Raw genomic sequence first — 15423 nt, 5'->3', positions numbered from 1 at the left:
TAGTCATCAAGCAATTAAGGTATAATGATTACACTAGCTTTCTTCTAAATCACTCCTGACTTCTTTCAGGTTCTAGAACTGCACAAAAGTGTTATTGGAGGTAGAAAGGAGAGATGGGAGTCTGGACGATAAAGTTCACTCACTGTAATGATTCAAGTTGTATGTGACCCTGCGTATTTTGTAAATTGAGATCCGGTGAATTAGGTAATGATTCCTATAATGAAGAAATGTAATATCTTTATTATACAGAAAGAAGAAGTATCCTGACTTATTTAAGTGGTTTTGTATAGAAACTATTGAAGTTTGCTGTCCTGCTGGAACCTATGGACCAGACTGCCTTGGTATGTTCTATTATGTTTTCTTAAGTTTAACAGTATATAGTGCTTTTAATTATGGGGCTATGAACTCAGTTTTGTCCCATTTTCTTGGCCTGGCCTTCCTGAACTGTTTTACTAAACTGAATATTGCTGGTGTCTCCTAACTGAAGTCCATATCCAGAGATAAGCAGGAGCAGCAGTAACTTGGGGTGGGGGATTAGGCAAAGAAGAATAGTAAAGGCCTCAGTATCTCTGTACTTACCAGATACATTACGAGTATCAGAACTAGCCAGAAGTGTTTGTGTGTGGTAGCAGTTAATTTGGGGTGGAGGGCAAGGGCAGCAGTTGAGCAGACAGTAGAACAGCAGCCTAGAGTCTAATGGGCGAAGAAGCAAACAAACCCATAGTTTAGGATTGTGGAGAATGGAGTGGGGGCAGGTAGAGAGTGCTGGAGGAAGCATGTCTGGTAGCTGATTCATTAAAAAAGGTGGGTTAGGAAAGGAATGGGTCAAATCAAGTGATTCTGCATAAAAAGCAATACCTCTGCCCCGTTTTATTAAATGATAGGCCAGGGAGACCCTATAAAGGGGTATCAGGGTAGAAATCTAACTACAGAATTGACTTGTCCTTTAAAGTAATTGTCTGTCTGCAGTTGCGATATGTTCATTTGTAGTACTTCATTTATCTTCTAATGTTATGCAAGTTGCTAAATAGGTGAACCCTTGTTGAAAGAATTCCAACTGGGAAATTCATTTGCTTTCCTGAAAAAGCAATTCTTTTAGGAAATGAAATTTGCTCCTTCAGAACTCCAGTTATCAGATAACGCAGCTCTAGTCATTTCATACTGGCACTAGTTATATAACCACAAAATCACCTTTAAATGTTTGGAGTTTTCAGTTGGAGAGTGGAGTGGGGTAAACAGTTGGAGGGAGGAGGTAAGTGGAGTTGAAAAAAAGTCGAAAATATTTCTCATTTTAAACATGGCTAAATTTCAAAGGGTTCCCCATTCTGCTCTCCCCCTTCCCCCCACTAAATCATTCTAAATTATCTTTGCTTTTTTTAGCTTGTCGCGGTGGGTCAGAAAGGCCTTGCCATGGAAATGGCCAGTGTGATGGAGATGGCACTAGAAGTGGGGATGGAACATGTAGTTGTAACAAGGAGTATGCAGGAGACTTTTGTCTAGACTGCTCTGATGGTTATTACAGTACCCTGAAAAATGAAACGCATTCTGTTTGTACAGGTAACTAAGTTTGACATGTGCTTGTATCTGTGTTTCTTTCATATTAACTATTGAATTTGGGGTTTTTTGTTTTTCTCCTGCCCTGGCGGGGGGTCGGGCTAGATCTACTAGGTCCCTTCAGACCCTTAATCTATGAATCTATGGATCCAGGTGGATCTGGACAGGTTGGAAAAATGGGCAGAATGAAATAGGATTCAGTTCAACAAAGTCAAGTGCAAAGTGCTGCACCTGGGTAAAAAGAACCACCAAAACACTTACAGGCTGGGGGATGACCTTCTTAGCAGCAGAGCAGCAGAAAAGGATCTTGGAGTCATAGTTGACTCCCAGAGGAACATGAGTCATCAACGTGACAAAGTGATCAACAAGGCTAACTGCACGTTATCATGCATTAGCAAATGCATGTTGAACAGGTCCAGGGGGGTGATGCTTCCCCTCTATGTGGCACTGGTCAGGCCACAATTAGAGTACTGCATCCAGTTTTGGGTGCTGTGCTTCAAGAGGGATGTGGAGAATCTTGAGAGGGTTCAGAGGGCCACTCGTATGGTCAGAGGCCTGCAGGCAAGGCCCTACGAGGAAAGACTAAGGGACCTAGATCTCTTCAGCCTTCACAAGAATAGGCTGAGAGGTGATTTTGTGGCTGCCTATGAATTCATCAGGTGAGGGCAGCAGGGAATAGGAGATGCTCTATTTACTAGAGCTCTCCCTGGAGTAACTAGGAACAATGGCCACAGATTGGAAGAGAGCAGATTTAGGTTGGACATTAGAAGGAACTTCTTCACAATAAGTGTTGCCAGAATCTGGAATGGGCTTCCAAGGGAGGTGGTGCTCTCCCCTACCTTGGGGGTTTTCAAGAGGAGACTGGACAAGCACCTAGCTGGGGTCATCTGACCCCAGTGCTCTTTCCTGCCCAGGGCAGACGGTTGGACTTGATGACCTACTGAGGTCCCTTCCAACCTTAACATCTATGACATCTATGAATCTATGAATAATTTACAGGTTTCTAAAACTAAGTATAAAAAATTTATTGAGAGCTTCAAGAAATGGGAGATATGAGAATGATTACTTGTCTTAACAGCTGGGCATAACAGTCATTTGGGCTGCTTCTCATGTGGTGGTGCAGTCTCTGAGGATATGGCATGTTCTTATGAACTGTCCTTTTTTTATTCGTCTCCAACATGAAGTATTAATATGTGATGAGACTCAAGAAATCTTGAGCTGTTTCCCATGTAGTAGGCTGTTTCATGTTTGTCTTACCTCATTTCTTATATATTTTAGCCAAAAATGAACTTTAACTGCATTATATATCAGATGCAACCAAAGTTTTCTTTTAAAATAAGCTCTGTTAAGTTGTGAAGTTGCATTCTGTTAGTCTAATAAAATGTATTTTGGCTCTTTAAATTTTACAAATTAAAATAGCGTTATATCCAGCTTTTTACTTTGCAATTCAACCCAAAGCAAACTTACGTAGTAGATAAAAAGCCTGAGTATTGCATTTAATGAAAATGTTACTTAATGGGCATGTCTATACATGCATGTACGCGCAACTAAATTTCATGTGCATTAAGCAATTTTTGGCAGGTGTCTACATATACAGGGATGTGGCACTAAGGCTAGTGCCACATCCCTGCAGCCCTGCCATGTGCACCTAGTGGCTGGGCAGACCCAGCACTAAACTTAGTGCTGGGTCACTTCTACATGTGCATTAATGCACTTTAACTAGTCACGCCAAATTTGATACCTACGTTTGTAGGTATCAAATTTAGGCCCTATTAGCCTAATTTTGCCCCTCTTAATGCATATTAAGGGCATGGATATGTAGACACCTGCATGCAATATGTATTAAATTAAACTAATGCTCAGTAATGTGCCTCGTGTATATGCGTCCCAGCATTAACTACACTATTTTATAATGTAATTATGTAGCAGTGTTTCCAGGCGACTTGCTTGATGTTATGATATAAACAAACATATCCAAAAGAGCCAGATCTTAATCTTGGATTCATAGCATGTTTCGCTGTGCCTTGATATCAATATTACCTCAAACTATGGTCTCCTAAATAGGTACAAAATAAAGTAGGTTTGTTGACTCACTTAGAGATTCTGAGTTAGCATTTGACAGATGCCACAGCACAGTGGAATTGATCAAAGAACTGTCTTTTTCCGGATGAAATTTTTCATGACGGCTCTCAGTTATCAGAATCTCATTGCACTTTTCTAAGCAGAATGGCACTAACCCGTCTGTACTTGCCAGTTTCTAATGTGGCTTACTTTTCTGTGTACATTAGTCTTTTGTTTCACCTGAATTCACTCTCGTATCTCTATAAACACCTCTATTTTTTGTTTAAAAAAAAACAAAAAACCTGTGGCTTTATTTTATTGTTGCTGTTTTTTAGTGGATATTCTTTTCCACATCTTAGGTGTCTGTGCTTTGGTAGTGAAGGAATGGCTCTATATAAAATTGGTAAACTTCCTTCCACTTTTCCAGAATAAAAAGAGAATGCAAATGTCATGTTGTGGTTTCTGGTAAACCTGGTATAATTTCTTGAAGGAAAAAATTGTTTGAAACCCTAACCTACACCAGCTGTATCTAACTTTAACCATGCTCAAAATCTCTCCACAGCTTGTCATGCTGCCTGTAAAACTTGCACTGGTTCAACTAACAAAGATTGTGAGGCATGTAAAGAGGGCTGGACCACAAATGAAGAAGCAGCTTGTGTGGGTAAGTCAGTCCTAACCCAAATGAAGGCCAAGAAAACAGTTCAGTGGGTTTTTTTGTTTGTTTGTTTTTGTACTAACTGGGTGATAAGATAAGGCCACATTGAGTTAAAACTCTTCTATAAGGGCACCCTATATTGGGGTGGGTGACGTTTTTGGGCAGAATGCCAAAAATTCCCTCAACCTCGACTTGTGATATCGTTGTGTACTGGGGCCAGGTGTTGGGGGAGCCGCAAGGGGCCCAATCCTTATTTTGGCAGTGCAGCCCCGGCCCCTTTCCCTGCCATCAGCCTTGAGGCACGCATGCCAAACAAAATGCCTTCATGTGCCACACTGACAACCATGCTGGGGGTTGCCTACCCCTGTCCTATGCTACTTTTCTTGGAATCTGGTTAGGTGTGTCCTGTGCATCACAAATATTTCTGGATTCTTAACTTCTAATATGCATGTTAACATAGGATTTCTCACTTTATTTAACAGCTCTTAAAGTACAGCAAGCAATTAGCTTGGTATCACTGTCAGACTATCTGCAGTGACACATATAACTTACTTGAATGATACATGTTTAAATTTTAGTTAAAATACCTTATTGGCATTAGTGCATGTGAAGTTGTCTAGATTTGATTATTTCTTGTGCAGAAAAACAAGAAGCTCTCCCATACTACTTTATAGTTTACCTGCTATATTTTGGCGGTATATTTCTTTGAGGATCTTGTATAGAAGCTAGCTGTACTTTTTTTCCTTATTTTTGGATGCAAATTATCACACAGCACTTTTTAAATGCTTAATTTCTTAGGAAGGCAGACAAAAATCTCTTTTTATAAGCATCTCATGGGTCACTGAAATACAAAATATTGAGCAATTAACTCTTAGTATCAGGATTTTCTGTTATTATTGTTGCAGTATTAATAGTTGTCTGTACTTGGTAGGTGGTGACAAGTTCTTGATTACTTCCTGAATTTTTGTCTTTTTTTCAGCCTTACATAATTAATTAAAAAAATTAAATCCATAAAAAGAAAATGGAACACCCTTTGGAAATACTAATCAGGTTGGATTAGATTGCCAATCAGATTGGCACATCAAATGTCCTTTCCCATATTTGGTGGGGAGAAATATTGCTCTGATTGCATCATAAGAAAAATTATATGGCCTTATTAGGACAGCTGATGATTTCAGCTGCTGCCACACCTTTATGGGCAACTATATTATAGAACATTATGGCCTGTATGAAATTATTGTAACTTATGCAGATGAATATTATTTTTGCTTTTAAACAAATTTCACAGTTGTATAGCTGACCTATACCACTTTGTTTCAGATGTGGATGAGTGTACTGCAGAGGCTTCTCCTTGCAAAGATGACCAATACTGTTTAAACACAGATGGATCTTTCTCGTGCAAAGGTGTCTTTCTCAATATGTTTGGCCAATCTATGTAATACTTCTATGCATAAAGGAGCAAATGCTCTTATTTTCTTTTGCTAGATAAGAATGAAAGTTGCTGTAAAATACTCATATTAACAAATATTTTTCCATCCTAAATGCAAGTTAAAAGAGAATTTGCTAAAGTGTGTAGTTCTTTACATCCTATTCATAATTACATTTTGTGTCACGGGCCTTCAGATAAGCCAGTGTACTTTTTCAAATTATTAGAATTTTTTGCTGATCAGAATCTGAATACACAATAGTAGTTGAATAGTGCAGTTTGAGATATCATGGCTAGGTAATAAATCAAGAACTTTGTTTATGTTGCAGTTCTTTGTATTTGTGGTAGTAAGTATAATTACCCCTGAATTATTACTAGCTGCTGCTAGCTGCTTGCTGAGGGTGAAAAATTCTCTGTTTTTGACTTGGATAGTTGGGGTGGGGAGAAAACGTCAACGTTTTCTTGTGAAGAGAGCAAAAACAATGTAAACTAACATTGCTGCCTTGTTAAACCCTCAGCCAGTTTTCTGCAAAATAGCTGAAGCTCTTTAGCTCAGTAATTGGTAATCTCCACAATAGTTTCTTCCCATTTTGATTGATTGTTCTTAAGCAGAGGACTTTGAATTTTATGTTATACATTTAAATGCACAACAAAAGCCCATTGAAAACTCAGTTGGATACAGACTATTCTGCTGGTAAAACACCAGATATATTGGAGTTCCAATCCTTACTAGGATATCTAGACACTATGGTAGTATGAACAGGATGAAAGTAGTTCTGTGCCTTGAAATTCTTTCTTGTGCACGTGGATTTGTCAGCTTAGTTCAGGTTACAATTTTTTGTTTATGTTCCAATACTCACTTATGGCTTTTGTTTTAGCATGTGATGTTAGCTGTGTAGGTTGCACAGGAGAAGGCCCTGGCAAATGTAAAGACTGCATGTCGGGATACACAATGGAAGATGAAAAGTGCACAGGTTGGTTGGAATTTGAAGTCATACTTAGTATACTGTAGTAAACTTGTGGCTTCAGTATCTTATGGTCCAAGTGTTGAGTATAATGTTAGTCTGCTTCAAATCTTGAACACAAAATACTTCATAAAAGTTTTAGAGTATTCCTTTTTGTTTCAAGTAGCAATAAAAATCCTTTCTAATAAACGGTATAAATTGTTAAAGGCCCAAAGGCTCGGCACTGCTACAAAAGGAGCAAAGCATTATTTAACTCGTACCAGGAACAATTACATTTAAATGATTGGTAAATAGTGACAGGAAAACTTTAGTCAGAGGAGTCAAACATTCCCTAATGATTTGTATCCTGAATAACATTTTCGTCATGAAGAATCTTAGCTCCACTTTTTAGAAGTTTCTCCTTGATTCACTTTGGGATCTGACAGATACCTTAAATGTGTTGCATGGGTTCCTTATCTCCTGTTAATCTCACTGGAGTGTCATTCCAAACTTAAATAAGACTTCAGTATCAACAAAAAAAAAATATTCCACTGGTGGTGATAAGTGATATAAAAACGTATGTAATGATGATAGTTGTTGGAAATGAGACCTCAGGGAAATAACAGTTATTAGGGGAAAAATAGAAGAGAAGATGGAAAGTGGTGAAGAACAGAATTAAAGTGTATTGGGGCCTGAAGAAGGTACTTGGCAACTGAATATCACCATAAGCTTCCAAAAAAGCTTAATTTACTGTGTAGCCTGTAATATCATCTTGCTAGCTATGCAGATCTTCCATTGACATAAATGGGAGGTTGGTGTATGTTGAGAGAATAAATCATGAATTTATACCACATTCCATGGACTGTAAAGAAACATGGAATCCAGCACCATGAAGTGAAGGTTGAAATTGACTCCGAAGTCGAAAGGTTACTGAGTAAAGTCAAGTATTGGGGGGATAGCATCTCTGCCTTACAAAGTATTAAGGCACAATAAATTATTCATTTGCTAGAAATACCTTGAATTATATCAAGTTTTTTTAGGGCTGGGTACAGAGTTTTCACTGGTTGAAATAATGTTTTAAAACCCCTTTTTTTCTTAGATATAAATGAATGTAATCTTGCCAAAAGTGTATGCGTAAGAGAAAATGAAGACTGTGTTAATACCTCAGGCAGTTACAAGTGTATATGCTTGGAAGGCTTTGAAGAAAATGATGGAACATGTGTTCAAACAAAAGCAGGTGAGAGGCTTCTAAAATTGGTGCCCAAAATGAAGTATTCTAGATCTACTTCAGTGGGGATGTCTAACAGATTACAGTAAAAGTTGCAACTACCGTACAGTTTTTGGAGATGCTGGCTGCGTCTTTGAGATGCTGACTTCTCAGTCATTACTGCACAGTCATTTAGTACTTGGAATTACTGTGCAGTAGCATCAGCAAATGGCTTTTTTTGTAACACTGACTGCACAGTAGCCCAAGACTTGACCAGTAGTGTCACGTTGCAGCTTTCTGCCATGCAGCACTACTGCTCAGTAGTCATGGGCTACTGCCCAGTCAACAACTTATGTAGACGTGGCTGCTGTGTCCTGTAAGGATCTAGGCACTCCTAGATCAACCATGTGTACCCACCCATCATTCCCTAATCATAGGAGTTTGGTCCACCTAATTTAAGTAGCTTATAGTAAGAAGATTTGCTCCCAGATAGAAGTAACAATGACCTACACCATTGGGGTGGGGAGGGCAGACTTTTTGTCAGACATACCACAAACAAACCTGTCAGACTCCCTGAGTCCACTGCTCAATCTGATGCTCTGCTTTTTGGTTCTTACCCTGTGCTTTCCAGGCAGACTGTTTTTTTTTGCTTCTTGCCCTATCTACTGCTCTGCTACCTGTCCTCTCCCTGGTCTGCCATGTGCCTTGCACGGAGATTGCCCGTGCTACTTGTAGCACACGTGCATATAGATCAGTAGTACCCAATTTTCTGGCTCTGTGGACTGAATTAATAGCATAGGAATGGTCTGCAGGCCAAGTGACCTGTCATCCCAATCTGGCTGTGTACCATTGTGATCTGGTGCATGGGCCACGTTATCCTGCCCACAGGGCTTCCTTCAGGTAAAGAAATTTGGCAGCTGTCATTTGCTTCCCTGCTGTGAAATTTTCTAGATCTTTTGGGGAGCCGTGGACCAGATGAGATGGCTTTGCAGGATGGATCTAATACTTGGGCTGGGAGTTGAGTACCCTTGGCATAGATAAACAGTACATTGCATAAATAATCCATGGGGTATAGGAAAGCTGTAATTACACTTGCCATGGTTCACTGGTTCACTCATACATGTGAACATACTACGTCAGCTGTCTTACCTTTTTGATAGGTTATACCTTAAACTTCAGCATAGTAGTCAAGCCAATAGTCAGAACCACTAATGTTCAGACCCATTCTGGACTGAGCACTTTATTTGACTACCTTCTCTTGGCCTGTCCACTCTCCTGCCCAAAATAAAAATTCTGCTTTTTATTTTTATACACATATACCTTACATAATTCATTTGAAACCCACTTTAGTTTAGCTCACTTGGCCATACCCAGGCAGGAGATGGAAAATGTAAGGTTGTTTGTGAAGCTTTCATGCTATGCATATGCACTGCATTTATTTCATTGATCCAGTATCACTTCTTAAAAGCAATTTTACACCAGTCTTGCATTTTAAAAAGCTGTGAGTCAAGGTTGTTTTACACATCCAGACTGGTGTAAAGGACATTAGTATAGGAGAAGCAAGTTTGATAACATGTCTGTTTCCAAAATATTTGCTTGCTATTGGTCTTGCACTGATTCATTTTTATTGTCCCTTTAAGGAATGTGTTTATATATTTGTCACCATTAGTGTGCCCTTTTTTTTTATCAAAAGCACATTCTCACAACCACAGTTCAGTGCATAAGGCAGTGGAATATGTAGCCAATTTAGCTAAACAAACTTAATGTGTACTTTTTAGATGGCTGCAAACTCATCATTAATTTGAGCTTTATTAATAATTCTGAAGCTGTAGGAAAAGACTGAAGTTGCAACTAAAACTTATCTTAATTCATGAACATGAGGAATGAATTCAGTCTGTCTGAATTTTTTTTGCTTCCTATCTTATTTTGAGTGCATATATATTCCTGAAATATTTAATTGGAAATTTTTGTGTATTTAAAAAAAAAATTGCTTTTTGTGAACTAAGTTAGACTAATTTGGCTTAATCCTACCTTGGAGGTGCTTAAGAAAGAGCCTCTAGTGTAAGGGGTCAGAAAATCCAAACCAGAGAAAGACTGAAAGACTGATGGAAGTTCAGAAAAGAGCCAAAGAATGGCATGAAGTGTTGAAAAGTTTGTTTGTTTTTTTCCAAATTACCTTTTCTTACAATAGAACACTTAAGGAATTCAGTCTGTGTACTTCTTCAGAGAGATAGTTGTGGGGAACGTATACAATCTGAGAAACTCCTACAGATAGAAGTATCTGATTCTGAAGAGCTCATTTATTTTTATCAGCCAAAATAAGTACTTTTGAACCTTGAAATAGGGTTGAAATATGTTAGCTTGGAACTAACATATAGAATTCATTTTGAAAGAGACTCTCCCACTTGAACTTTTAATGTAGCAAACCTGTTTAAGATGGAATCGCAAAGTTTAGGGAAAAAAGTTACTGTTCTTGCAAGTTTTCAGGCTTGAAGCCAGAATTATCAGGTAAAAAATTATGGCTTGCATGAACTCCCTTTCACTATACAGTAGCCTCTTCTGTCCTTAAATCTGTGGGAATGATTTTCTGCAACAGGTATCTTTAAAACTCCTTCATCCTTCCCTGGTTTGAGCTACACTCAGTACATTTGAGCTACACTCAGTACATTTTACCACAGAAGCAGGTATGCACTGATTATTTATGTAGTCTTTAGAAGAAATGTACTGGTGCTGCTACATTTCTCCCCTGCCCCCTTGCTCACCTTCACCTTGGCTCAGTGATATGTCCCCTCCTTTCATTAACCTCCTCCCCCACCTGCTGCTGCAGTGATCTCCAGATGCATCAGGAGTAGGAGGAGCTTTAGAGCTCCTCTTGTCCCAATCCAGCTGTGCTCCATGGGGAGCTGGGCTCATCCTGGGACAACGGCAGTGGGTAGGTTCCTCCTCCTTGCCCAGTCCCCCTAGGTATTCCTGTCCAGTCTGGGAGCAGGTTCAGGGAGGAGGAACCTATCCACTCCTATGGCTGAGCCCACCTCTCTCTGTAGCTCATCTGGAACAGGGCAGGAGCAGCTCTGGAGCTTACTCTTCCCTTGAGATGGTGGCAGTGGGGAATAATGAGGGAGGGCGCCTGCAAAATCCTAGATCTGCCCATGCTTTGAAGTAAACCTTAAAGAATGCAACTGTGCTGCATGTTTTGTAATGTGAGGTAATGGAATTAACTTAGATTTCACCAGAATGCTGAAAAAAGCATTTTTTAACATGCTTGTTAAGTAGAGGTGCACCAGTACATCAGTCTATATCGTACTGGCACCAATAAAGAAAAATTGACGTTATCGACAATCAGGTATTTTTGGCTGATGTGGCCGATAATGTTGCCAATAAATGCTGTGTGCATGTGCACAGCTGCAGCATGCACGAGGCCAGGAGCATAGTCTGGAAGCTTGGAGACCAGCATCTGGCTGGTAAGTCTGTGGAGGTGAAGAGGGTGGGCATTTGAGGCCCTTGTAGTGAGGGAGAGAGTAGGGCTGGGGTAGAAGTAGGTGCTGCAGGGCAGGGTGTAGGTTGGAGCCTTGGGTGGGAGGTGGCTCCTTCTGTGCGCACCCCCAGGGGAGGCACGAGGCATGTGTTCCCTGGATCTGTGTGCAGGGCGAGGGTGGGCTGCCCATTGCATGGTTGGGGCTGGGGCTGCACCAGGCTCTTCCGCATTGGGGTCTGGGGTGGAGGCTGTGTTCAGGTTGGGTGGCAGTGCTGCTGGGAAGGGGGACTACGGTGAATTTTGGGGTGGCTGTAGCCCACCCCGTAGCTCCCTTCCTAGCACCACCCTCGCCCTGAGCACAGCCCTGGCTCAGCCCCCTCACCAGGAAGAGCCCAGCGCATCCCCAAGCACGCAGTGACAACCTGCCTTCACCCTGTGCACAGATCTAGGGGGCACGTACCCCTCATGCATCCCCAGGGGTGCGTGCAGCTGTGGGAGCTGCCCTCTTATGCTGCCCAGACAAGCTGTGCCCCACTGCACCCCGGCTGTGTAGCACCTGCCCTAGCCTCAGCCCCACTACCTTTTTCATGGTGGGGATATCGATCTCCTTCCCCCATACCCTGTCTCCCCAGCAGACTTACCAACTGGACGCTGCTCTCCAAGCTGCCAGGTGTGTATTGGCAATCAGATCGATATTGGCGAACATGACTGGTCAATAATCAGCCATTGGTATCAGCCCCTAAAAATCTTTGTTGCTGCACCCCTATTTTGAAGTGTCATACTCCCCCCCACTCAATTTAGACATTTAAGTAATTGAAAAGCTGTTTTCCTAAGGATCTTGCCTTGATGCTTATGCATTTGGAAATTGGAAGGTTCAGTAGCTATAAAGCATTGAAAACAAGAGCTTAGAATGGAAATAGCAGTGCTTCCACTATGAGTGTGTTCTCGTTAGTTCCTTTAGAACATGAGTGATGGCGGGAAGATGAAATTGTAGTTGCTAGGGGGAATGAAATTCAGAGGAGAAAACATATGGAGAGACAGGAAATGAGATAAGAGGAAGATAAAAAGAGAAGGAAAAGCAGTAGCCTGAAGATGAGTATTTGCTGATTTACCATAACTAAAAAGTATTTAAAAAGACTAAGAACACAAGAAATGGCAAATTTGGCTCAACATAGCAAAGGTTTTATAGTCTTCTACCTAGTTCATAAACTTCAGATAAGAGAGAACATTCCTGGCAGTTCCCCAGTTTGTCTTTCAGTACTGTTTATTTCTTGGTACCCAAGTTATTTTTTCTTTATTGAGTTCTCAGAGTCAGAAAGTAACACAGAGTACTGGTTGTAACAAATAATTCTAACTAAGGTACTTACTTGCACAGGAGAGGAAGAAGAGAGAGCAGTGACTACACCACCTTCTCCTGGACATGAGGACTTATGATCTACTTTCCAAACCAAAAGACAGTCATATTTACACCTTTAAGTTAATGGACTGAAGCTTTATGACCTGATAAACTGTGGAAATAGTATTAAATATGCAGATGGCCAGGATGATTATTTTGGAAAATGGTAATGAAAAATTGCCTTCAGCTGCATTTACCTAAGAAAGAATAAGGAAAATGCCACTTTTTATACAGATTTTTTTAAAATAAAAAGCATCCTCCTTCTAGATAGGTAAGTATAGACTGTTGGAGTAGAAACAATCAAAAATGAGTTGCATATGTCTCATTCTGGTGTCTACTAGAAATGATCATCCTCTTAGAAGGACTTAAATTTATCTTGCCCTACCTAACTGACACATGATGAATTGAAACTGGGTATTTCCTGACATGGGAATTTTTCTATAGCTAGAATATGGCTTTTAGGAAATATTAAAGGGCATCATTTTAGAAAATACACTTCCCTAGAAATGAAACAGAGTGCCTGATATTGCATTCAATAAAGTTTTATTTGTTGGTGCGTGTCTTAAGCTATAAGAGATCTTTGTACACTCCTGCGTGGGCATGGAATTGGGAAGTGGGGGAGAGGCAAAAAGCATTTCCATAAGAGAGGACAGGGTCCTAGTCATCCTAACAGACTCAGTGGTATGTTTCTTCAGCCTGTTTAGAAAAGCAAGCAGCTCTGTTTATCCTAAGTAAAACTTGACATCAGTACCTTTGGTTAGGTGCTGTAGACACTACATCTTGATAATCATGGTGTTTGTTTTGCAAAGTTTACAGTTGAAGAAGTTGCTTTGAAACTGATAAAAACATACATTGCTTGGACAGCCAACTGTAACATCACTGAACTTTTTGTCATTTAAGTATTAAACCTGGCTGTTCAGTTTGTTTAATAGCATCAGGTATAAATTAATTGCATGTATCTGACCTTCCATATGCCAAGTAATGCTAAAACAGTTCCAAGTTAATTGTTAGACTGAGCCAGTATCTTCAAAAATAGTAGTAAGAAGACCTCTACGCTGAAGGCATAGTTTAGTCATACCTGAACTAGTTTTCTCTGCTACTAATAGTAGCCTGGTCTACATTGAGCTGTACTCCATAATAGCTTATAGCTAGACAACTATAAGTACTTGTGGCTAGTTTAAAACTAGCTCAGGTAAGTCTATACCCAGGCATACCATAAATCAGTTTAATTTGATATGAGGTTCAGTGTTTTGCTTTGATTTGTTTTGTTTTTTAAATAGTAGTTTGTAAAGCTTTTTGTTCTATAGACATGAATTAGAAACAACATGTAAGCTGGCTAACTGACCTTGGAAATCCTTTCATGTAGGAGAAAATTGGTTCAACTGCAGCAATTCCCTTGGTTTGCAGAAATGCATCAAAATAGTATTCTGTTGATTAAAACAAAGCAAATTACGTTGCAAGGGAAATGGGAATGATGGAATGGTGAAGGAAATAAGTTAAAAAAAATAGTAGTGTAGAAGATAAAGCTGGACAATGAAATCATACTTAGCCCTTAGAGTTATGTATTTACAAGACTGGAAGTGGAAAAAGGAGAATAAGCGACTCCTGAAGTATGTAGGTAGAACAATGAAGATTTTTTTTTTAGCAGCCAGAGATTTTGGAATTAGAGCTGTAAACATCAGGTTGGGAGGAGGAGAATATTAGGGCCTAAACAGAGGTTTTTAAATGCTGTAACAGAAGGTAAGATTTTTAGAAGAAGGTTTTCCTTCACATTTTTTATTTCAGTACAGTGTTGTTGACAGAAGAAATGAGGTAGGAGTGAAGTAAAGAGATCACCTTTTGGCAGGATGGTGACACTGTCAGTAATAAGTGAAAGGTTTTGGAAAGGGAGAAGTTCAATTTGATGTGAAAAAAAGTTGGTGGGTGTTCAGGATTGGATTCAGTGACAAGTTAGAAATGGAGCTGTTAATCTTCTCCATCAGAGGAATATTTGAAGCCATGTAAAAAAGTCACCTAAAATGGCCTGTTGAGACTTCATGGGAAAAGGAAGCTTCACTAAAAATGACTAGGGGAAGTTCAAGGTTGGAAAAATTGACTGCTTAAAGGCAGGTAGCATAAAAAAGGAGAACCATGGCACTGAAGTAGCAGAGCTGCCTGGCAACCAAAATGGAATCCACAGCCTTGATTAGGTCACTTAGGTCATCCTATTCATATCATTTTGGTGTATAAACTCCAGCAGGCTCATGAGAGAGCCATTAAGCTTTCCAAGGAGGAATGCTGATGTGAAAATCATATCTTAAATTCCATCTCAAAGAATTAAACACTGAGTTTTGGTCTGCAGAAGATACCTGTAATGGGCCAGCCCCCAGGCCTCTCTCCTGGATTTAGGAACCTCTTATGCACACTTTTTTAAAAAGGATCAGGTTAAGTCTTAAAAATGTGATTGGAGGAAGAAGTGCTATGTTTTTCTGTTTCAGTAGCTTGACAAGTAGAGCCTGATGTAAAAGACCTGGATTATATGCTCTTCTCAACCTGGGGGGACTTGCCTCCCCCGCCCCCCCATTGGCCCAGGATTGTGCCATAACTTCCTACAGTACGTATCCTTGCAACTGGGTTACAGGTTGTTCTCTGGTAGAAGCACTTCCTACTCCTCCCATTCAAACTGTCACTTTACTGAGTCCTGGGTATGGCGACCAGAAAAGAAA

The 15423-nt window shown here is 40.0% G+C and overlaps 1 protein-coding gene across 1 annotated transcript in view; it reads left to right on the top strand.

The window, feature by feature from the left end:
* The window catches only part of CRELD2 (cysteine rich with EGF like domains 2), a 22011-nt gene extending 8362 nt beyond the window's left edge, over window positions 1-13649 (top strand). Inside the window, exons 4-10 of the mRNA XM_019509349.1 lie at window positions 250-341; window positions 1381-1557; window positions 4178-4276; window positions 5591-5674; window positions 6575-6670; window positions 7740-7877; window positions 12698-13649. Of these exons, the coding sequence (XP_019364894.1) occupies window positions 250-341; window positions 1381-1557; window positions 4178-4276; window positions 5591-5674; window positions 6575-6670; window positions 7740-7877; window positions 12698-12756 (745 nt within the window). The 3' untranslated portion in view covers window positions 12757-13649. The remainder of the gene's footprint in view (window positions 1-249; window positions 342-1380; window positions 1558-4177; window positions 4277-5590; window positions 5675-6574; window positions 6671-7739; window positions 7878-12697) is intronic.
* Window positions 13650-15423: the final 1774 nt, after the last annotated feature.

Source organism: Gavialis gangeticus, unplaced genomic scaffold, assembly GCF_001723915.1.
Source record: "Gavialis gangeticus isolate Ggan-Ray unplaced genomic scaffold, GavGan_comp1, whole genome shotgun sequence".
Lineage (NCBI taxonomy): Eukaryota > Metazoa > Chordata > Crocodylia > Gavialidae > Gavialis > Gavialis gangeticus.
This window is presented reverse-complemented; position numbering and strand designations above follow the sequence as displayed.